The 22,432-nt window shown below is 36.3% G+C and overlaps 2 protein-coding genes and 1 pseudogene across 3 annotated transcripts; 2 read left to right on the top strand and 1 right to left on the bottom strand.

The window, feature by feature from the left end:
* Nucleotides 1-1,876: 1,876 nt before the first annotated feature.
* On the top strand, nt 1,877-6,724 carry LOC140839781 (enolase). The gene is made up of 17 exons (XM_073206719.1): nt 1,877-2,038; nt 2,284-2,347; nt 2,884-2,948; nt 3,039-3,086; nt 3,191-3,277; nt 3,368-3,448; nt 3,564-3,665; nt 3,737-3,817; nt 4,446-4,520; nt 4,604-4,666; nt 4,749-4,826; nt 4,965-5,159; nt 5,284-5,334; nt 5,936-6,024; nt 6,112-6,163; nt 6,291-6,347; nt 6,449-6,724. The coding sequence occupies exons 1-17, from the start codon at nt 1,973-1,975 to the stop codon at nt 6,527-6,529; spliced, it is 1,335 nt and encodes a 444-aa protein (XP_073062820.1). The 5' UTR covers nt 1,877-1,972; the 3' UTR covers nt 6,530-6,724.
* Nucleotides 6,725-7,992: 1,268 nt separating this feature from the next.
* On the bottom strand, nt 7,993-11,056 carry LOC140839780 (histone deacetylase HDT1-like; annotated as a pseudogene).
* A 4,260-nt stretch (nt 11,057-15,316) lies between these two features.
* LOC140839778 (polyadenylation and cleavage factor homolog 4-like) lies at nt 15,317-22,309 on the top strand. Of its 2 annotated transcripts, XM_073206717.1 has the most exons (7): nt 15,317-16,089; nt 17,164-17,265; nt 17,506-17,761; nt 18,064-18,182; nt 18,264-18,692; nt 19,261-20,979; nt 21,277-22,309. In XM_073206717.1, exons 1-7 carry the CDS (start codon nt 15,700-15,702, stop codon nt 21,286-21,288), a joined length of 3,027 nt encoding a protein of 1,008 aa, XP_073062818.1. In that variant the 5' UTR covers nt 15,317-15,699; the 3' UTR covers nt 21,289-22,309. The 2 variants fall into 2 exon arrangements, with proteins under 2 accessions (XP_073062818.1, XP_073062819.1); XM_073206718.1 differs by lacking the exons at nt 18,064-18,182; nt 18,264-18,692 and having other exon boundaries at nt 15,323-16,089; nt 17,506-17,760.
* Nucleotides 22,310-22,432: the final 123 nt, after the last annotated feature.

The raw sequence follows: 22,432 nt of genomic DNA, 5'->3' as shown, positions 1-22,432 counted from the left end.
CTTTTCTTGTGACGTGCATATGCCATTTTCTTTAATGGTCTCGCTTAGACCCAATGACTCAAGATGCATTTCTACATCTAGAGTCCATGGCATATAATTTTTCCCAGTAATGTCAAGAGCGATGAATTCGAGCTTTGTCAAGTTTGCCATGGTGGTACTAAAAATCACGATGCATTTTATTAGTTAATGAATATTGCAATACAAAGTAATGGATAAACAACAAGTACAAGTATTCGTAAAAATAAAGAAAACACACGAGGAGGATATTCTCCGATAAATACAAGACTCGTGAGTATGATAACTAAAATAATTAAAAATAACCTTGCAAAAGCCATCTTCTTTTTTTCTTCGAAAATTTGATGAAGAATAATTTTTAGAGAAGAAGAGAAAATTGGAGTGATTGAATGTGTTTGTGAGATCATATTTATAGGGCAAAAACTAGCCGTTTTTTACCATTTATGACCGTTGGTGTACAAAAAAATAAAGGTATGTATTTGTATAATTTTATGGTAATAATATGGTATATATAATATTAGACATGTTTAAATAATTATGTATATCATATCATAATATTATAACGAGTGTCATAATTTATTTTGTTTAAAAACCTTATAGGCTTTTATACTTGTCGTATCCCTTACCGGGAGTGTGGGATGTCGTCTTAACATCCTCCCAGGATTTATAACAAGTTTATGAAAAATTTATTTTATTATTTCTAATAATAACATTATATTGTATATTAAATAAATACACAATAAATAAATAACAGTAAAATAAATATAATTACTTTTGTTACCTTTTTCTTCTGTTTGGAGCTTGGAAAAGTATGTAGGACTTTTAGAGCTTCGTGCTGATAACGTGTTGTGAAAAAGTAAAAATTTACGGTAAAAAGTAAAAATCTCAAACTCTCAAAATTATCAAACTACACACTTTATAATATTTTTCTCTCAACTCAATTGTTATTTTCTTCACAAATGAGTGCTCTATTTATAGAGTTTCATATACAAATATTCCAAAATAAATTACCTCATTACATACATCATCACACACTAATTTTCAATATTCAACACCTAATTTTACCTAATTTTCAACATTCAACATTCAACATTCAACATACACAATTTAATATTATATTTTCAACATATATCACTGAAATTGATTTATTATTATTATTATTATTATTTGTTTTAGAATGAAATTTATTGTGTTGATTTCAATAGAAAAAGAAAATCATAATCGAACTATTTGGACTAGTGAGTTTCCAAACTTCCAACAATAGGTGACTATTTCTGTTCCAATTTTATTGAGAAATATTTATTTCAAGAAAAATAAATTTCTGAAGTAATCAAATTAATTAAATTTGTTATATAATAATTATACAACAAAATACTAGAATATTTAATTTTTGTTTTAAAAATAGAAATAAGGATTAAATTTAACTTATGAAAATTCACTGTTTAAAGTTTGTAAACTATTCTCCATCTACGTCTCCCAGACAAGAATAGGTTTTTGTGAGATGTTCTCACGAATATTTATCTGTTAGACGAGTCAACCATATCGATATTCACAATAAAAAGTAATACTCTTAGAATAAAAAGTAATTTTTTTTTATTGATGACTCAAATAAAAATCCGTGAGACCGTCTCAAACAAGTTTTTGTTTAAAAGGCAAAGTGTTATAAGACAGTTCCTCGGTATTCTGGTCAGAGTCGGATCTACAGTGGCCGGGTTCGAATAGCGGAAGTACGTAGAATCAACAGTTTCAGGTTAAACAGCACAGCAATACATTAATCAAAGATCAAACCAACGGCTGAGATTAAGCCTAATCTCTTCTATAAATACGTGTTCTCTCTTCCCTAACCTTCTTCAGTCTTCACTCCCAATCAAAAAGCATTCAACCTAGATCTTCCCTAACCTTCTTCAGTCTTCACTCCCAATCAAAAAGCATTCAACCTAGATCCAATCTCTCTCTAATGGCGACTATCAAGAGCGTTAAGGCCCGTCAGATCTTCGACAGCCGTGGCAATCCCACAGTCGAGGTTCGTCCTTTGCCCCACCCAAATCTCCTAGCCTAACCTTATCGATCAGCTCCGAGCTTTTGTTCAGTGGATTTCATGAGATTTTTATTTTTATTTTCTGAAATCGCCATTTGATGCATAGACTTGCATATTTATTGATTATCTGTACTTTATGTTGTCGAGTTAATGTGAAGAAATCGTTTATTTATATAAGAATTGCAGATTTTGGTGTAATAATGATGTTTAATGGGTTCGTGCGACTGCAGGTTGATATTCATTTATCGAATGGAATTTATTCTAGAGCCGCTGTCCCCAGTGGTGCATCCACTGGTAAGATCTACTGGCATGCATTAATGTCTTTCATTTCTACTATATTAGCGATTAATCTTTCGTAATTATATTCTTTTGCATGATGCGGATTCAATTAATCCGATCTTCATATTCCTTGATTTGTTATAGTGGCTTAAAGTTTCAAATGTAGGAACCATGAATCCGAGGTGAAACGAAATTTCGAATTTGGTTTGCGTGGTGTTTACTTTGTCGATATTAAATTCTATCACATTAGATATCTGATCTCGCTTAAAGACAGCTACCTTGCTGCACCTTGAGCTTTTAGTAACAACGGGTGAAGTGTATTTTTGGTGCACACAACCTTAAGGGTCTCACATTTAATATTCTATAGCAGATATGGTGTTTATTTATTTTTTATTATTGTCGACAGTAAAATAACGTACCCGGGAGCATCAACACCAATGATTAATTGATTTTCTTGATATAGTTGCTACAATTGAGATCAAAGATGTGTCATTAGTTTTTTATTAGTTGTCCAAATGATTTTTTAATTGACCTTTTGTTAAATTCTTCAGGAATTTATGAGGCTCTTGAACTGAGAGATGGGGGTTCTGATTACCTTGGAAAGGGTGTCTCCAAGGTCAGAATTTGTTGTCAATTATTTATTACCGGCCTTTTAAATTTTGTCCACAAATTGCTTTTGTTTTGATGCATTGGATTGGTCATGCAGGCTGTTAACAATGTCAATTCAATTATTGGCCCAGCCCTAGTTGGCAAGGTTTGTTTTGTCAATTTTTGCATGAATCGTGTTTGTTAATTGAATTTCATCTCTAAAATTCTGTATAACCTGCTGCGACTGAGCCAATTATGCATTCATTACAGGACCCAACTGATCAGACTGGCATTGATAATTTCATGGTTCAACAACTCGATGGAACTCAAAACGAATGGGGTTGGTGCAAGCAAAAGGTATTTTTAAGGCATTTATAACAATCCAAGCGAGGTTCTTATTTTCTGTAATAGTACTTTAATCAACATTTGTACTTTCCAATTTTTAAGCTTGGAGCAAACGCCATTCTGGCTGTGTCTCTTGCTGTGTGCAAAGCTGGAGCTGCTGTCCTCAATATCCCCCTGTATAAGGTATATTGAAGTTTATTTATTGTCACAACAAGTTGTGATCAATTTCTAGCTTGGTAGTTGGTAGTACAAATATGTTACAGTAATTTTGTCAATTTTTGGTTGCGTTATGAATCAGCACATTGCCAACCTGGCTGGCAACAAGAAGCTGGTTTTACCTGTTCCTGCATTCAATGTCATCAACGGTGGATCACATGCCGGAAACAAACTTGCTATGCAGGCATGTTTTTCTTACATATGAGCATTTGTGATGTTTATCAAGAGATTAAATTTTAACTTTTCTGTTTACAGGAATTCATGATTCTTCCTGTTGGAGCTGAATCATTCAAGGAGGCCATGAAGATGGGAGTGGAAGTATATCATCACTTAAAAGTAAGTGATATCATTTGACATACTTGAAACCCGTGATGGTTAATTTTGGATACATTTCATGTTTCAATTAACTAATTATGTTTGTGTCTGGTTTTAATGGAAATTATGGTTATTCTTGTAAATTGTCCAATTGTAAGGATGTAAAGAAACTAATTTTATACTCCTATTCCTTGTGACCTCCACGTTCTCTCTGTTTTCTCCTCTTTTTTTTTTCCAAAATCATGTCCTGGTTTTCTTCCACTGACCAAATGCTGGGTAGTTGATTTTATACTCAGATCAGCACTGAGTTCCTGGCCAGAAGTGTGAGGATGAAATTTGAGTATTTTATTTGTCAATAAGAAGATTCCATGTGGATGTGTATCATCTTGTAGCAATACCTTACATATGGCAGTAGCTCAATGTATAATCATATGGTCGATTGATCTTAGGAAATTTTCTTGGAGACCTTGTGAAAATTATTTATCTTTTCAGTGTATCCTTAGATAATTTCATCAGTTTAGTTTATATGCTTCATTCAATTTTTAATTTTTTTGTTGTGAGTGCACTCCTAGCTACACTGTTATATTTTGAAACCATTGATGTCCTAAAAGTGCTTCATTTAACCTTTCATTTTTAAAATTTATTTCAGTCTGTTATTAAGAAGAAATACGGTCAAGATGCCACCAATGTTGGTGATGAGGGCGGGTTTGCTCCGAACATTCAGGTAACTCTCTTTAATGGTGGCACCATACTTTCACCGTGTTTCCATAGTTTGATATTTAACGAGTTTCGTGATTGCTACTTCAGGAAAACGAGGAAGGTCTCGAACTTCTAAAGACAGCTATCGCTAAAGCGGGTTACACAGAGAAAGTGAGCCCTTTCCTGAGATTGTTTCCCCTTATATAGTATTCCTTTGTTTGAGTTGCTTATTTAATGTTTATTGAATGTGTAGGTTGTTATTGGAATGGATGTTGCTGCGTCTGAGTTTTATGGATCAGATAAGACCTACGATCTGAACTTCAAAGAAGAGGCAAGTCCCAAATCTGAATTCTTGAATCCTATGTGGAAATTTGTCATGAGAGTGGATGACCGTTGTTGCTCATGCAAATTAAACACTTAAAAATTGATTGTGCTGCAATACTTACATATTTGTTGTTGTTCTTGCCAGGGCAATGATGGCTCACAGAAGATCTCGGGTGACCAACTCAAAGAAGTATACAAGTCATTTGTAGCCAAATACCCGATTGTCTCGATTGAGGATCCATTCGACCAGGATGACTGGGGGACCTATGCGAAACTTACCGGAGAAATCGGTGCCCAAGTACAGATTGTGGGAGATGATCTCCTTGTCACCAATCCCAAGGTGATTTTTTGCCTATGTGGCTCATACTTCTGCATTTGCAGTGGATACACATTACTCATTCATCGTAGTTGATAAGGATTTGTGCTAGTGTTATTTAACCTTTTGATTGTATCCATGGCTGCAGAGAGTGGAGAAAGCCATCAAGGAGAAGACATGCAATGCTCTTCTTCTCAAGGTATATTGTGGCTATATGATGTTTCATGTTCCTAAAAGTGATTGTGTATCATGTTGGATATTTCTCGGCTAGGCAGATACTTCGAAAATTTTATCTTAACTTAAAATCGTGGCTGTATCCAATTTCCAACATGATTGATCGTACCAAATATGACATTGCTTATTTTTAGAAAGTTGAGGATTTTTTGGAAACAATTGTGAATGAGGAAAAATAAGTAAAGGTGAGTAAGAGCTATTGGAAAGGGTGGGTTTTTCTCATATGTAGTATCATATTATTTGCTGTCATTGTAATACATCGCATCATACATAGAAATACATATAATTGTTGCGAATTTTGCTTAATTCTGTGCATGGTATTTTTATTATTATCATCAGACACACACTTTGTACACATTTTACCTTTTCACATGTAATATAGTCTTACTCTCACATGAGGTATTTTAAACTTTTGAAATAACCATATCTCGTATCCATGTCCCTTTGTCTATATCCGTGTCAATTGTCACGTAGTTGTAGTTCTTACTTTCTCCATGGCACTAAGTCCGTTATTTACCTCTTAGCACCTGAAATTTCGCTCTATTTTTTATTTGTCTGACTACCAGGTTAATCAAATCGGATCGGTGACTGAAAGTATTGAAGCTGTAAAAATGTCCAAGCACGCTGGCTGGGGTGTGATGGCCAGTCATCGCAGGTATCAGCCTTTTGAATTGTGTATCATGGCAGATCTATAATATGAGAAGGGTGAGATGATAATACGATCTATATTTTGTGGATGCAGTGGAGAAACAGAGGACACTTTCATTGCTGATCTCTCTGTTGGGTTGGCTACGGTAAAGTCCATTCGTAACTCTTAATACCATTTATTATGTCCGATGAATGCTCTGTTGTAGTCCAACGGACCCAGGAACTCCACTGGATACGTGGATGCTGTAATATTGACATCCCTTTCTTGGACAGGGCCAAATCAAAACTGGAGCCCCATGCAGATCAGAACGGCTTGCGAAGTACAACCAGGTAAAAGCTTCACGCTTCCTACTCCGCATTTTACTTGGTTTTCTCGTTTCTTTTAAACTTCGATGATGTAGAATAATCTTTCCCAATATGATAAAATGCAGCTGTTGAGAATTGAAGAGGAACTCGGCTCAGGTGCAGTATACGCCGGAGCTAGCTTCCGTGCACCCGTTGAGCCGTACTAAACATGGTGTTGAGTAGTAAGATGGACTTGAATGAATAACGTCTGTGAATGATGAATCATCCTCATAGATAACCGAGACTGTTTTTTAAATATCCAACGAAGTTTTGTTCCACCTTCATCGAGATTTGGACGTATGTAATCCGAAAACTTTAGCTTGCATCTTACATCTGAATATCAAGTTTTATTTATTATGTTCCTTTTCTTCTTTCTATGTTAAGGTATTCGGTTTGGGAATTTAAGCTTTCCAGGGGAAGTCGTGATTAATCGATACCAATTGACGCCAAATACGTTATATTAAGATCATCTCCTGACTATTTTAGTGCAGCTCTAAAAACTAATATTTTAAAACATTTTAAAATATTTCATATTATTTTATTTACAATCATTATTTTAAGTTAAATTTTTTATTTCATTAAATACTAATTCATGTAATATTTTTTTATTAACATTAAATAATAAATGTACTTAATTTATTTCAAATAATAGATATAAATGATAAATATTCAACTATTTATTAAATATTTATATATAATTTAATTCAATAATAAAATTATTTTATACTTAATTAACTAAAATATAGATTTAATTTAAAAATAATCATAAAACTTTTTAAAGAGAAAAAAAACAAACAAACCAAACCAAAAAACGAGAACGAAAAAGAAAAGAAAAAGCTACGCCAACTTTGGCGTATCTGTTCACCATTGTCCATCGTGAACAGAGCGATTATCATACTAACTAGATTTAATAATTAAATAGGAAATGTATATAATATCATGATATTTTGAAAAAAAAACAAGACTTAAAATAGATTTACATGGTACATGGATCATATGTTTTAAACTGTACATATAATATCATGATATTTTGGAAAAAAAACAAGACTTAAAACAGATTTACATGGATAATATGTTTTAAACTGTACAAGTTGACGATAAACCTTCAAGATTTGAATATTTTAGGTTAGATCTGACATTCCGTGTGCCGTTTTGGTTCCTTGTCTTTGTTCCAAAGTTCTAACTGAATTTTTTTTAAAACAAGAATAAATAAGAGTTTCCCGGCTTCATTAAGAATTAAACATCGGCCCTTGAAATCGAATTTTTTTTATATTAAATATTTGAATTTTAAATCCTCTAAATCACCAAAATCCACAGTTCCACAAACCAGAAGAACTACGAATGCAAATAAAATTTTAGCCTAGGTAGGTGGCTTCACTGCAGAAGCCACACGGCCTAAATATGATTTCAAATTTTAGCAATCCAGTTATTATTCAACCGATTGGAAGTACACGTTAATGTTGAAATAACTGTTCAACAATTATACCATACTATAAATAAAATGATATTAATAAAAAATTGGTTTAATTGTTCCGAACCAAGAAAACGGTTTTGTTTCCGTTTCTTGAGAGAGGTTCCGGTTTCAATTCCACATTTCCTAGGAACCATGGTCGGTCCATCCGCAAACCAATGAACTAAAGATTTCCCCTGCTTCTACTCAGGCACAAGCATATTTTTATAATATTATAATTAGACGAGATCGTAATCCAAAATCCACGAACAAAACCAAAAATATTTCAAGATTGATATCCGTACCCCAAATGATAGAGGTAATTTCGACATTCCATTGACATCACGCATAATAGGTAAAATCTAAAAATGGCTGCATCCTGCATTATTTTTCACCGTGCTTAGCTTTCGAGTGTGACTCCAAAGCTTTATCCGAACCAAATGTCCTACAGGTGAAAATATTTAGCGTTTCAGCCCATTGGTACTATTCATGAGATTGATTTACGAATGAGTGAAAACGTACCTGTTGCAGGTCTTGCAGGAATGTGAACTTCCAGCGCCTTTAGGTGTCTGCTGATTTGGCTTGTTGGCAGGAGTCTTGCTAGCCTGCTTTGGGTAAGGTGTAGCTACATGAACACCGCCTTTCTTGTCATCTGAAGAATAAATAAATAATTTATGGAGTCAATTTATAACTAGGGCTTGAAATATCGTTACCTGACAAATTAGTTCCTAGAGTACAAAATATTCTACTGAATCAATTTTTTATACTACAGAGGAAGAAACAATAACAAAACTGGCAACATAACACAGCAGTGCAGAATAAAAAAAAAATCACCAGTTTTCTGTGGAGTCACTTTTGCCTTTTTATCGGAAACAGGGGTTTTGGATTCGGCAGGTCGTTTCTTGCTTGGCTCAACCTAAAAAATGTATTGTCAGTGACCAAACATCACAAATCACCACACAAGGATATTTCAGACAGAGTGGACATGCTGCTCTCTACCTTCTTCGGCGTTTCTTCATCACTCTCCTCAGATTCATCATCAGAGTCGTCTTTGTCGTCCTCATCCTGAGATGTTAAAATAAGCAACTGCTGTTACTCACATATTCCAGTAGCATGTACATCCTTAATTCAAATTTTTACGAATCATAAAACTACAGTCTGAGTAAATCCAAAATGATTATAATATATCAACATTCATTCTACATCGAGCACCACACACCACAATAACTCGTCAAAAATACTGATAGCAGTAAAGACTATTTTATCATAAAATGTTGAAGAAAACTGAAAACAATATTTTAGCCAACTACAATGGTACTATGGCAGATCATAAAACCAGATTTTCAAATACGCTGGATGCTGTTACTGTTGAAACTTTAGACATCAGAAATTAAATGAAAACAAGCAAAGATGAACATATCTGAATATTCCCTGACAAGTAGCAGTATCGGTTTCTTTACTGGCCTTGTTAGAATTACTACCAATATAGAGTTGACTAATAGGTTCAAACAAAATGAAAATTGTATGGTGAAAACCAGATGAAAAAGTATCTGGCTAGCAAATGCCTAAATTTCTGACAAAAGCACAAAAATGACAGTTCAATCAAAGGGGAAACAAAAAAAAAGTGGATATTTACAGTGGTAAGGCAACCGTCCAGGAAAGTAAATGGTTACATGAAGTATCAGTGTTAGTGCACTCTAAAGTGGAAAAGAACTACCTCAGAATCATCATCAGACATCATGTCATCGTCATCACTGTCGTCGTCGTCATCTTGGGGTTTGACATCTTTGGGTGGCTCTACAATCTGCACCTTCTGCTTACCCGTATTAGAATCCTTACCTTTGGCAGCAACAGCTTTCCCAGCTTCCACGGGTTTCTCGGGCTTAGATTTTGACACAGGTTTCCCTGCAGATTTGCAAACCATATCCGAAACTTAGATAGTATAACAGTGACATTTTAAATAAGAAACAGAAGAACCAAAAAAATTGTACCATTAGTTGCAAGAGTGTTTGGGAAATCTTCCTCAGATTCTGATTCATCTGATAATATTTAAAAAATTTGCTCAGTAAGCAAATAACATAGGATACAGATACATTAAGGGGCCTACACACGGCAACTTGCAAAAGAAATGAGTATTGAAGGGAAAAAAGACTCGCCTGACTCTCCTCCTGGCAGCTCAGTGGCAACCAAAGCAATCAGAAAGAGTCAAGGAATAAAATTCTATAAAAAAATTGTCCAACTAGCCTTCGAGTAAAAGAATAGCCAACTTCCACTAGTAATTAATACAAAGGATATTCCTCGTCAAAAGGGTTACTAGCCTTGTAACCAAAGAAATAGATGCTTCCACTTTTCCAGTTGTGAGATAACTCGAAATTTTGGTCAAATACCAAGTCAAATTGTTGTTGAGGTAATTTGTCACTGAAAAGTGTTCCAAGAACGAGTTTCTTGCCCTCGACATTCACAAACAAGCAGACTGATTCATTGCCTTTCTCCTTTTTCATCTCACCCAGAGAAGCCTGCCAAAGAATGGTGTTTTACAAAAGACAGAAACAATACAAGAGAAACTGAGGTTTCCCAAATCAAACAATTATCATACCTGAGAAAGATGCAAAACCATGCCATCACCAGGCACAACCTTGAAAACCTCTCCGCTTTTCACCTCAGCACCTAAACAACCATGTACGATGAGAAAGCAATCTCCAAACACGCAGTCACTATATAAACTTCAAGCAGTATTGACAAGCAAACTTAAAAAAATCAAAGAATAAAAACACAAATAAGGTAGAATAACACGAGCGGTGTCCTTCACTTAGAATCAATCAGTGGAACTCGGAGCATGAAGCGGCTAATTACACAGTTTCCAGTACCAAGACAATTTTAAACTCCACACAAAATGGAAAAATCCACAACAAAAGGATCGCAACAAGAGAAATGCAGATACGAGGGAGATAGAAATATAAAAATGCTAAATAATCGAAAAAATGTAACAAATAGTAAACAAAAACGAAAGATCAGCCAACAAACCCCTCAAAACACCTAGAAAACCAATCAGAATAATGATCAACAGCACAAAAATGTAAAAAAATATAAAGAAATGAGAGAAGTAATTACTCCAAAACTCCATGGCCGAAACCTTGAATGACTGAAGGGCGGGATACAGAGAATTTAGGGTTTTGGGGAGAAGAACAGCGCACTAGGGTTGAGCGGAGTGTTTATTCGTATATAAAGTCCCGAGTTCTGGAGTGACTCATCAAAATGTGTGAATCAAATGACTTGTTGGTCTTAGGCCGTTAATGGGCCAACTATTAATTTTCGATAAAGCCCAGTCCAGAAACAGTTGATGGGCCAATCATGAGTTTTTAAAATTCTTGTACAGTAATTAAAAACAATATATTTTATTTCACTTAAAAAAAAAAAAACCGAAGCACAAAATATTTTGAAATACAAGGTTTTTGAGCTTCCTTTGTCTAGAGTTTTTCCTATTTATGTTTTATTTTGCTTGCCAATCATTGTATGGCATACTACCCAAACTTCAGAGTTTTTACTCATGGGATGCAAGGCTTTGCCCGTCGACCCTAAGGTTTCATAACGAGAGTCATTTGTTTAAAAGAAAAATGTGATGATATATAACATATGCGAATGAACTATGTTTTGAAGTCACAACCAAAAAGATTGATCAAATGTAACGTGAATAAGTCGTGTGATATTTATAAGTTTAAGAAAAATAAAAATCGATTTCAGAATTGTTTGTCTTGTGTTTTGAATATTGTTGAGCGAGTGTTTTGGATCTGGAATTATAGTAGTAGTCGAGACAAGAAATGATTTCTCTTTCCACGAGAATATTTGCCTCATATCAATATGCTTACGATTCTAGTAACCGTCTCTAATATACAAAATCCTCTAGATATCATAAAATTGATATGTTAAGAACTTTTCAATACACATAATAAATGGATGAAGCAATATGAATGCAAATATTGTGGAGGAAAAAAAATTTAATGCAGACAAGGGGATTTTTTTTATAACTTCTATTGGTTGCGATGAGGGTACACAAGTTTCTGCATAATCTATCGCCAAAAGACATGCTATTTCAACATTTGGGTGTTTCTTGGTCCAAAATAACTGAATAAAAATCAAAAGACACCATATGGGTAAAAAGATAACAGAAAAGTTCAAAAAATGGACACAATGTTTAATGAAATAGCACGTCGGGCGCTGGGGTGACCAGGGCACCTTAATTATTGGAAAACTCTAGGCAGGCTTAGGAAGCCCGAGGCCGAAGAGGGTTGTGGGTGATCTCGCCGGTACCATGAGTTACATGGACAATGAGCGGCTCATTACATGTTTATAGGCGAATGGAACATGTATGAACCGATCTCAGACTGAAATGATAGGGAGAACATTCGTATGGTATGTATGAGGACATAAACACGTTGAAAAAACTCGACTCGTATAGTGAGAACAGTCGTCGAATTCGAGTCATTAGAGAATGATCAGAGCTGACCTCACCTATTACAGTGTGATTCGGAGACGAACCAAGCAAAAGCTACTGCGTATGTGACGCCCGGGGCCGAAGAGGGAAGGGGTGATCGTCGGTGGCACGAGGTTGCACAGACAATTAATGACTCTTGACGGGATTCTAGGCAAATGGAACAAGAATGAATCAATCTCACATCAGAATAAGAGAGATTCCAAAACTGTTCAGGTATGAGATTGTGTAGTTGATGAGGTCTTAAAAGATTTGATAGGTATTACTCATATTATGAAGGTGTATATTCTTTTTTGGAGCTAACTCCAAAGTTAAGCGTGCTTGACTTGGGACAAGTGACCCCTTGAGAAATTTATTAGGATACATGTGAGTGGGACATAAGCACGCTAGTGCTATTCTTTCGAGTTCCTTTCCGACTGAATAGTTCAAAACAACGTGTCACTAAGAAACTAGTAAATTTGACAGAATCTTAATAAGGAAGGTTCAAAGATGCAAGTTACGTATCCTTATGTAATAATAATTCTAGCAAGTTTTCATACATGCATTAATTTAATCCATTTGAGGGATTGTTGGAACGTGTACGCTTAATCGGTAGAAATTAAGCAAGGAATTGGAATGAATCCGGTCCATTGCCCTGGTTTATACTACATCATCCAGCTTCCCATAAATCTAATATTTGCCTAAATAGATCCAGGAAGTTGTTCAATAAACATAGACAAACAATGAATATTTGTCCAGATGAGACATTCTGGACCTATAATTTTTCAGTATAGCACCAGAACCAGCAGAAAAAAGCTCTCACAAAGCCTTTCAATTATCAATTTAAGGAGGCCAGACATGAATATTCAAAAATTCATCGAGGATCCTCTGACAGAAGAATCACACATTGTTGCTTTAATAACTGAAGATGACATTTCTACCAGAAGAGCATGAGTCTGTGTAACCGAAATGGATAAAGTCAATTTTTCATTTAAGTTTTATCACAATTCTATAAATGGATCGTTCCTTGTTAAACATTATGACTGTAAAAACAACAAGTTTTGTAGAAGACTTATTTGAAAGGAAAAGAAATCTTCTGTGAAATTCCATAACATGGCTCATGTGGGAAGATGGTCAGAAAAAATCTGTCCAGAATGCCCGAATCAAAAGGAGCCAGAGTTTGGGAAGGGCTTTAGTCCTAGATCGGACATGAAACAACTTGCAGAAACATGACCAATGGTGAAGGACCACAATCTCGTTTTCCTCGGGGAAACCAAAAGTTTAAGATTCTCCGACAAAAGTAAGTGGATATGTGACAAGTTTTCCTCGGGGACATTACAAGTTAAAGATTCCTCGACAAAAGTAAGTGGGCATGTGATTTTCATACTACCAATAGACTTGGACCCAAATACACCTATAAATAAAGCATAATTGAGAACAAGAAAATCTCACAAGACTAAAACATAGTTTGGAACCAAAGAAAATGTATTTTACATATTTTAAGGTTTCAAAGAGACAGATCGAGGTGATAAGAAAACAGCTGAAGATTTTCAAATATCTTTATACAAAATTAAAAGAAGTAGGAAATGAAATCTCAGTGGATATGATCCAAACACATATCTACTGGTTATGCTATGAGATAAAGATGGAAGAAAGAGCTGTTTCTATGTTAATTCTCTAGAAAAAGACAACTTAAGAAAAGTGGAGAGACAAATCAACTACCCATTCGAAAGATAATGCCAACCACAGCTGGAAGGCAATAGGGAAAAAGTTATTTCAAGATTTTGAAGTCCTAAATCTAAATCTGAAATGGGCTTTTATAAATACCAAGACATAAAGAAGATAAAAGCATTACTCAACCTATTCATTTCTTTCAAATAAATTGTAACATTTTCTCTTTCTAATTTATGTGTATTGTAACTTCAGCTATTATAGGTAGTAAAACAAGTTATTCCTAATCTACAGGAGGTTACTATGTAAGAATAGTTTGTTATGTTTGAATAAAAAGACCAAGGTTTTTGTCCCTCTTATGTATTATTTTCAAATTGAACTACTTTACTATACAACATGAGGTAGGAAATGAAGCAAGGTTGCTAGGTGATGTTGAAAGAATCTGCGTTAGAAACCATCTATTGCATCTGCGTGGTTAGGCTGTGAGGAGCAGTCTGTAAAATCCGGTGTATATAACCCGAGGCACTCCGATCAAAAAGGTAAACTATTCAATTTATTATACGGAAGCATGATGTGTCATTTTAAAAAAAATTAATCGATCATCTATATATGGTATATATGCTGGAAACTTTGCGTAGCTGCATGTCTTGAAGCTATATGCATCTAAGAACAGATTCGATAGATAAAACAATGTCACGTATCATAATTACGAGGATTAAAGATAATTTTGGAAATTTAAAAAATTGGGGAATGAAAACAAAGATTTGAAGGGATAAGGAAAGATGAGAAAGTTAAGATTGAAGATAGAGAGTTATGATAAGTTTTCCATTTTTTTATTTAACGAAAGAGGATAAAGTTAAGATTGAAGATAGAGAGTTATGATAACTTTTCCATTTTTTTATTTAATGAATATATTTCTCTTTTATTTAATATTAGATATTGAAAATAACTCTATCTTCATAAGTTCACTTTCAGTCCCCAGCCTCCGTTTTTTTTTGTGTTCAGTTCCTAGGTACTTTTTTAGTACCACATTTCCACATGAAGTGTACCACATTTCCACATGACATAGTACCACAATTTTGTGGGTAGGGAGTGAACCCAAAGATATATTATGATTGGGGATTTTTCACCAACTGCCCCTAAAATTATTGTAAAATAATAAAAATATAAATTTTTATACAATATATAATTTTATAATACAAAATTTTATTATATAACAAGCATTGCGCGTCAAGAGGTTTGTGCAATCTTCACGTCAAATATCCACTGAAAATTAGGACAGAGGCACAAAAGCTATGGTTTTTCATTTTTAAAAACCGGAAATTTCAGCCCAAGTTCAAGAACTGAATCAGCTTTGCTCCAAAGCCCATTCTCATTGTATATATTGGGAAATGGGCTACTTCGACTCTCTGGTCTGGTCAGTACCCACAGGCGCGGAAGCGTGCGCTTCAGCCTTGTCCATTCCAATAATTCAGCTATAAAAACCCTATTTGTTTTATCTGTAACTATATGTAATTTGCTATGTTATTATTGGAAGCTCTGTGTAATACGTAAACTTCAATTTGTAGGAATTTGAATGAGGGTTTCGTGTTTTTTGATTTATTTGCAACATTCGCTTTACTTGTAATCGAGTTCGCTAGTCATAGACGAGTTTTTGTTTCTGTTTAGTTCGTTACTTTGCAATTTTGTCATAGAGTGCTGCAGTTGTTTCACCAACGGCTTTAGGGTTTTGTGATTTTGCAACGGGAATGGAGAATTTGCGTAGACCATCTGATAGATCTATTTCAAAAGAGCCGGGGCTGAAGAAACCTAGGCTCACCGAGGTTCCTACGGCATCAGATCGCAGCTCCAATGGTCGCAGAGGATTCACTCAACGGCCGGCGACTTCAAACTCCGGCGTCGGCGGCTTGAGTTTTTTGAGAGACCGGGATTCCGAGAGCCGCGATTCAGTGCGTGGGCCTTTCCCTCAACTGCCAGGTCAGCAGCCGCATCATGAGCTGGTGACTCAGTACAAGACTGCTTTAGCTGAGTTGACTTTCAACTCGAAGCCGATTATAACTAACTTAACTATTATTGCTGGCGAGAATTTACATGCAGCCAAGGCCATTGCAGCAACTATCTGCGCTAATATCCTCGAGGTGATTCTGGTTCATTCATTTTGCTGGTTACATTTTGCTATATGATGCCACTCCCTGTAGAAATAGTTGGAAAAGAGAATAGGCAAAAGTGTAAGTGGGCATCATCTTTACTTAGTTGTGGTCGTATAAAAGTTGATGTATGCCAATATCAAGAAATGAAAGTTTTAAGTACATAATTTTATAATTTTACTGTGAAATTCATCCAATCTAGCTCATCAGTGTGTGTCGTGGTTGTGGGATGACAAGGGCTAAAAGATAATTCGATTAACATATTAAACCAGTCACTTGTATCATCAATAATATCAAGAAAGACCATGCTGAACTGGAATCCATGCACATGTGAATCATTTCCATCACCTCCAAGTGAAATCTGACATCCAGTTCCTTTATATTGTCTCAAATTGTCCATATTACATTTCAAGCATTTGGGAATTGTATTGATTCCTCAGCTGCGTCTTGAAGCCTGTCGATACATCTTATTAAAGCAAAATTCAGCCAGACATTCTAAACTTTGGATCGATGAATAAAAATATGTCATGCAGCATGGACATATTCTTCGCAAACTATATGACAATAATATAACAAAGAGTCGTCAGTGTCCCAATAAACATGAACTGTTCAGTTGTATTTCGCGCTAGATATATCTGATGTGTGTATCGACAAACCTTAGAAGCCTTGAATCGATAAGGTGCTCCAAACACATACTTCACGTCTGGGTGCATGGTCACTAAATGACCGTTCCTTGGCTTGACGGTAGGTGCATGCTTAGGAGCTCTTAGCAACTGTTATCTTATATTTCTAACATTCAATGAACGTGCCTTGGAACTTTCTGCGTGGAACATTATTCAGCTCTGCTATTGTGAATCATTAATCAAATCTCCTGGAGTCAGGTCCATCTCTTCGTTTTGTAAGACAAATCTGGGGAATTTCAAAAACTTGAACTTGGTTCATGTTGCATTGTAAACTCCACTCTTTGGTTCCCAGGTGCTATAATGTGGCTCAATGTAGATGTCATTTTATTATGTCTCCGACATCTATCCTGTGCATATGATGCCTGACAACTGGAATTTACAGGTTCCGAGTGAGCAGAAGCTGCCGTCTCTGTATTTATTGGACAGTATCGTGAAGAATATTGGGAGGGATTATATAAAGTCCTTTGCTGACAGATTACCCGAGGTAATATTTGTAAATATTGTTGTTTCAGATCGTTGCTTGAGGAATTGCTAGATCATTAGATTATCAGTATTTGTATCTCATGCAAAGTACTGCTATGGTAGAAACACTTGTGGTGCAGTTGTGGCTTATGGGGACAAGAATTGGGCTCCTCACCCTTCATTTTCTGTCTGAGGTTAAAAACAATCAGTCAAATGCCTTTTCCATAATTTCTTAATTATTCCTTTCGTGTGCATTTTCCAGGTGTTCTGCAAGGCATATAGGCAGGTTGATACTTCAATACATCAAAGCATGCGCCACCTTTTTGGCACCTGGAAAGGAGTCTTCTCTCTGCAGTCGCTCCAGATTATCGAGAAGGAGCTTGGATTTACTAGTACTGTAGTTTCATCTCAAGGAACAACAGTGTCTAGGCCGGACTCACAATCCCAACACCCTGCGCCCAGCATTCATGTAAACCCCAAGTATTTGGAGGCTAGGCAGCAATTTGAGATCACCAGGGTAAGGACCCCATAAGCCATTTGGATAATTCCATTGCCAGCTTTAATATTTTTATCTGTTGTCTGCTAAGTGCTACCTGGTGAATACAAGTGAATTGTTTTTTCTACATTTTATTCATATTATATAAACACCAGATTTGGCAGCTGCTTTGTCACCTTGCCTTTCTTTTATATTTTGCCTGAGTTTCTTAGAAAGTGTTGGATCGTGTGGTGTTTGCTTGTGCTAACTTTTTGCTGCTGCATCTCGTTGATTTAACTATTCGTGTGCATCATATGACCTTCATATGTGTATCCACAATCAAAGCTAGAGGAACTAGCGCTGACGATAATGGAGCCATAATGAAGTCAATTGATGATGTTAGAGCACCAGAGAGAACTTCCGGTATTAATTCTGGGAAATCATGGGCTGTACCTTATGCTAAGGTACAGGTGGAAAATATGATTGTGGATTGTTTTGTGTTTTATATTTGGAAACCTGTGTTCTAAATTATTCTACTCTAACAGTCCATCCAGCATCAGCATAGAGATCTTGTAGATGAGTCAGTGCATGACAGAAATTCAAGTGCAGCACAAGTACATTCGGATTATGGTCCCAATATATTAGGGCGTATAAGCTTGGGAACTGGAAGAGTTAGTGAAAAATCGAAAGTGCAAGTATTTGACAAGTCCTGTTATGATTTTGGTTTCGATCTAACGGGGAAAATATCCCAACAAAACAATGGTTTTGACACGAGTCATGGATTTGAACCTTCAAACTCTGGGTCACATCTACAGCACAATAAAAACTTCGTAAGTAGGAAAATTGATGGAATGAATAGGAGCTGGAAGAACTTGGAGTATACATGGGATGAAATAAATTCTAGACCCACTGATTGCGATGCACTTGGGACTTTTGCGAAAGATCCTCGGGTGCCTGAAAATTATGGAAGATTGGTAAGTTCATGAAGGTTTAGCGAATTGCTAAATACAATTGGTTTTGGTGTTAACAAAGATTGTAGCTGTAAAGATTTCTGCGACATCCTTTGTGAGTCACTTTGCATCATGATATGTCATGTTTTAGTAAGAAAGGAGCTTGTGCCTTCAGGTCTGGGTTTGTAGTTTTGGGCGGCCGTACTGAAGCATAGCAAAGTCAGTGTAGATGAGTTCTAGTTCATGCACTTATAGCAAAGAAGTTGAAACATAAACTCATGCACAAGTTCAAGTGTTCAACTGTGCTGGTGGGAGAATGCTCAGAAATATTGCTCGTTTCGTGATTGTTCCCACTAACTGATGGTGGAAGGCAGGCATTTCTAAACTGTTGAATCATCTGACATTGTAAAAATCTTAACTTGTGTCCCGTGGATTGATAAAGATATGTGAAAAGCGTTTTTTTATGGTTCAGTTGTGCACTATGTCCATCCTGTGCTTTAATCTTTTGATGCTTTTGGCGGGTGTTAAACAGGCAGGGATCTGTTCAGTCTCTTTTGGTTTGATCATTATTATAATGGCATTTCTTATGCAGGACACTGCTAGCCGTCTCCGAAGGTCTCAAGGTGTACATGATATTGAGCCAAGGGTTGATGATAAAGCTTCAGCCGAAGGGAGGATTCTTTCTGGGCCTGATGAAAACACCTCTCTTGTTGGAACTCCGGGTTATGGACCCAAAATTTTTAGTACAACACAAGGACCGACTCTTGGAGCTTCAGCATCTTTGAAACCAAAGTTTGTGCACCAACATTCACCTTCGCCATCTTTCTCAGCCAGAGAATACAAGCATACCTCCGTTGGGCCTCCTACAGACCCAAGAAATCTCGCAGGACTGAGAAACATGGAGTCTAACAATAAAAATTATCCGGATTCTCAACATTTGCCATATCGAGATGTTACTCAGTCTAATAAGGAGAGGTTGCATCCTGAAACTTTATCTGCTGTGAATCCTCTTCAGCAGAGAAAACATTTCCCCTCTACTCAGCCAAAAAATACTAAAGTCTCTCGTTTTGATCCTTCCAGCAGAGAAAATCTTTTTCTGTCACAAGTTTCAGCCTCCGATCGTCACTCTACAATGGTGACTTCATCGTCTGATAAATCGAATCCGCATACTGTTGACTCCCCTGGTCCTGGACAATCGATCACCAGCAGTATGTTAGCTGCTGTAGTTCAAAGTGGTATACCTAATAGTAGTACTGTCAAAAGTCGCTCGGCTATGCCGATTCAAGAATCTGGGCTGGAATCAGCGCTAGGAGATGTGCAACCAGCTCTTCCAAGTGACCCTCATGCCAATTTTCCTTCACGGCTTTTGCTTGGAAATACTGCACTTCCTGCGAAGGTGAGCCAACCATCATTGCCACCTGGTTCCCCTCCCTCCTCTGTAGCAGGTATTCACCCGGAAAAGCCTCCAACTGCAGTTAAAGCTGCATCTGATTCAGTTTCTAGCCTTCTAAGCTCATTGGTTGCAAAAGGCTTAATAGCCTCTTCAAAATCTGATTCGTTATCCTTTAACTCAACAAAAATATCCAATCAATCTCTGGACAGAGGTCCCGGGGTTCCGAGCACTAGTTCTTCCCCAGTTTCTTCTATTCCTGGCATCATTGACAAACCTCTTTCGTCCATCACGGATAAGCCATCTTCATTAAAGTCTGCTGCTGAGGTCTCTGATGATATGCCCCAGTCAACAACAAAGATAAAAAATCTTATAGGCTTTGAATTCAGATCCGATGTAGTTCGTAGTTTTAGTTCAGCTGTTGTCAGTGAACTTTCTGGTCTCCCACATCAGTGTAGTATATGTGGACTTGGGGTCAAGTGTCAAGAACAACTTGATAGACACATGGATTGGCACGATATAAGGGAATCTGAGCAGAACTCTTCCAACATAACTTCAAGGAGGTGGTATACAGACTCAAATGATTGGGTGGCTGGAATTGGCCTCTTTCATGACAGCGATAGTGCCACAGACCTGTTGGGAGGTCCGGACGAAACAACAGAAAGTGATGACCACATGGTTCCTGCAGATGAAAATAATTGTGCATGTATTTTATGTGGTGAGCTGTTTGATGATCTCTACAGTCAAGGAAGGGATGAGTGGATGTTCAAAGGAGCTGTTTACTTGACAAACCCATCCTCAGAGTCACATGAAAGGACTGGAACTGCTGTTGATAATATTTTTCTTGGTCCTATAGTCCATCCTAACTGCATATCTGATCAAGCATTTCATGACCTGGGGCTGGCTTGTCGTATTAAACTGGTAAACTGTAGTTTTGTTCGTTTTCAACTGTGGGCATTCATTCGTGAACAAAACTCTAAAATATGTCATAGAACTTGGCAAATATGTCAAAAATGGTATTTCATTTAAATTGTAGGATATATTCATTCGTGAACAAAACTCTAAAATATGTCATAGAACTTGGCAAAAATGTCAAAAATGGTATTTCATTTTAATTGTAGGATATATTCTTTACTATGCATCCAGGGATTGTAATTTGGTATTATTCCTCACCTCAAGAAGCTGTTATCCTACATGACTCTCTTGTTACTTTTGCAGGAAGATGCATAACATCTAGATGTGGGAAATAGTTTTAAGGTCTCAGGTATATCCAGCACAGATCATTCAGAATTTTGCTGCGATCTCTAAGCCTTGCACTGCACATGCAGAGGGAAGCCAAAAGAATTTTTGTTTATCAACCATTTAGCTTACATGTTGCTTTATGTCTATGAACCTCAGAAGCTGCTACCTGTAGTTTATTTTACAACCCTTTCAAGGATTTCTGTTTTTATATTTCATTGTAAAAGAAATACATAAGTTGCCAATGGCTCATACATGCCCCTCCCTAATTTTGTTGAAAGAAATGCCAGTTCTGAATACAAGTCTTGAGTTTCATTGATTCCAGCCTTTGAAGTTCAGAAGTATTGAAAGCAGGACAGACAGCATTCAATAGTCTGAATTGTTACTCTTCATATCATGTTCTCCTTCCCCTCTCAAGGCTTCTGAATGCATCCCAAAACATCAGAGTTCGAGAAATGGTTTATGCAGTTCTGTATCTCCAGCATGTCGAGGCTTATTATAAGCCAATGTCAATGTTACAATTTGTTTTGATGTCTTGTAAGTTGGGGTAGCAGGGTAGGATTTTAAATTTTTGGTATCATGGTCTTCCAACTCTTCTCTGAAGGATGGGACATGCACTAGTTATGTTTTTGAAGACCTGACATAAGCATGTCACTTCCGTTTACCTGAGGGGTAATGAGCTGCCATTAGCATCATTGGATTTGAATGGCTGTTCCAGCATGGATTTTGGAATTGCACATCTTGATGTCTTGAAAGGTATAGATATTTTGTTGCTATTTCTTACTTGGTAGACTTCTCACTACTTCTTGATGTTTAGGAGTCGATCGGAGAAATTTGATGAGGGATCGATTGACTTGTGTTTATGGATGGGTAAACTTCACTTATCAGAGACACATGCATGATTTTTTCCTTTCATTCTAAAACTATTGTTTTTTTGCATCTCTTTTGACATCCAAATATGAAAATCTATTGTTTATTTGGTGGCTTCGGAAGTTGGAAATTTTTGTACTGATTACTTGTCTGTGTGAATGGTCTCTCTTCCTGTCCTGTGACTCGCGCGTAAAAGTTGACTATCCCTGGGATTTCTCGTGAGGATGTTATCATTTACATATTCATTCTAGTTGTTTACAAGTCT

The sequence above is a fragment of the Primulina eburnea genome, chromosome 8, assembly GCF_022965805.1.
Source record: "Primulina eburnea isolate SZY01 chromosome 8, ASM2296580v1, whole genome shotgun sequence".
Taxonomy (NCBI): domain Eukaryota; kingdom Viridiplantae; phylum Streptophyta; class Magnoliopsida; order Lamiales; family Gesneriaceae; genus Primulina; species Primulina eburnea.
This window is presented reverse-complemented; position numbering and strand designations above follow the sequence as displayed.

Coding starts and splice junctions, on each gene's coding strand:
- LOC140839778 (XM_073206717.1), top strand. CDS start 15,700: ATGGAGAATTTGCGTAGACCATCTGATAGATCTATTTCAAAAGAGCCG. Junction 17,266..17,505: donor TTGCTGACAGATTACCCGAG/GTAATATTTGTA, acceptor TGCATTTTCCAG/GTGTTCTGCAAGGCATATAG. Junction 18,693..19,260: donor CTGAAAATTATGGAAGATTG/GTAAGTTCATGA, acceptor TTTCTTATGCAG/GACACTGCTAGCCGTCTCCG.
- LOC140839781 (XM_073206719.1), top strand. CDS start 1,973: ATGGCGACTATCAAGAGCGTTAAGGCCCGTCAGATCTTCGACAGCCGT. Junction 3,087..3,190: donor GCCCAGCCCTAGTTGGCAAG/GTTTGTTTTGTC, acceptor CATTCATTACAG/GACCCAACTGATCAGACTGG. Junction 3,449..3,563: donor TCAATATCCCCCTGTATAAG/GTATATTGAAGT, acceptor GTTATGAATCAG/CACATTGCCAACCTGGCTGG.